The sequence below is a fragment of the Acanthisitta chloris genome, unplaced genomic scaffold, assembly GCF_000695815.1.
Source record: "Acanthisitta chloris isolate BGI_N310 unplaced genomic scaffold, ASM69581v1 scaffold11617, whole genome shotgun sequence".
Lineage (NCBI taxonomy): Eukaryota > Metazoa > Chordata > Aves > Passeriformes > Acanthisittidae > Acanthisitta > Acanthisitta chloris.
In genome coordinates, this window is record NW_008680949.1 from 1 (window position 1) to 1,120 (window position 1,120).

Consider the following 1,120-nt stretch of genomic DNA (forward strand, 5'->3'; position numbering starts at 1 on the left):
TCACGCTGCTGTCAGTGCTGGGCGTCATGCTGAGCCTCGCCGGCTCCATCCTGTCCTGCCAGAATGCACAGCTGGTGCAGTCCCTGGAGGCCTGCGGGGGGGTGAGGCTGAGCGAGGGAAAGACCTCCACACGCGGCTCATCCCTGGCTGCAGGACTCTGGGGACGTGGGCAGCTGCAGAGCCAGGGTGGGTCAGGGCAGAGCGCAGTGTTTGCAGGTTCCTCACGTTGTTCCTTGTCCTCAGGAGAAGGACTCCTGTGTCTGCTGCCAGGCCCGCTTGGAGCCCCCACCTGCCTCCTGCAGCCAGGAGAGCGAGATGCTCACCATGTTCCCCAACCCCAACTGCCGCAGCATCCGTGTGGCGCTCAAGGTGGGAGAGGAGGGGGACACGGGGGCTCCCTGTGGAGCAGCTGTGCACCCTACCATGCTCTGCAGGCTCCACAGCTCACCCTGCTGCTCCCCAGGACCTCCTCTTCAGCGTCTGTGGCTTGACTGTCTTCTCCACCATCATCTGCACGCTCTCCGCTGTCGTGTGCTGCATCCAGATCTTCTCCCTCGACATCGTCCATGTGGTGAGTCCCGGCCCAGAAGATGGGGCTGGGGAGCAGCACTCCTGGGCTGGGGAGGGCCCTGGGGTGCCAGGGCAGGACTTGGCCCTGGCTAGGTGTGGATTAAAGCCTGTGATGCACATCCCTCGCTGGATCTCTGGGCAGGAGAGTCTGAGCTCTCGCTCCTCCCTTCTTCCCGCAGCTGGTCCCGCAGCGCTCAAGCTCTGTGACACTGGAATGCACATCCCCCCCTGACGGAGGGCCTTCGAGGAGTTTGTGCCCCCAGTGCCACCACCCCCCTACTACCCACCCGAGTACACCTGCAGCTCGGAGACAGACGCACAGAGGTACCGGCTGGGAGCGAGGCTGGTGGAGTCAGGGTCTGTATACCCTCGAGCAGAGCTTGTCCCACCCAGCGTGGCTTTTCTGCTCTTACCTCCACAGCATCACCTACAACGGCTCCATGGACAGCCCTGTGCCCCTCTACCCGACTGACTTCCCCCCGTCCTACGAGACCGTGATGGGGCTGCGTGGGGACAGCCAGGTGGGGCTGTGGGGGCCGTGGGTAGGGGA

At 64.3% G+C, this 1,120-nt stretch overlaps 1 protein-coding gene across 1 annotated transcript; it reads left to right on the top strand.

Moving 5' to 3' along the window:
• Window positions 1-3: 3 nt before the first annotated feature.
• Window positions 4-1,091, top strand: FAM189B (family with sequence similarity 189, member B; the record flags this gene model as incomplete). Its single annotated transcript, XM_009077916.1, has 5 exons — window positions 4-101; window positions 244-369; window positions 464-571; window positions 821-927; window positions 992-1,091. Coding segments are annotated over 5 exons (539 nt in total), but the record flags the coding sequence as incomplete, so codon positions are not given.
• Window positions 1,092-1,120: the final 29 nt, after the last annotated feature.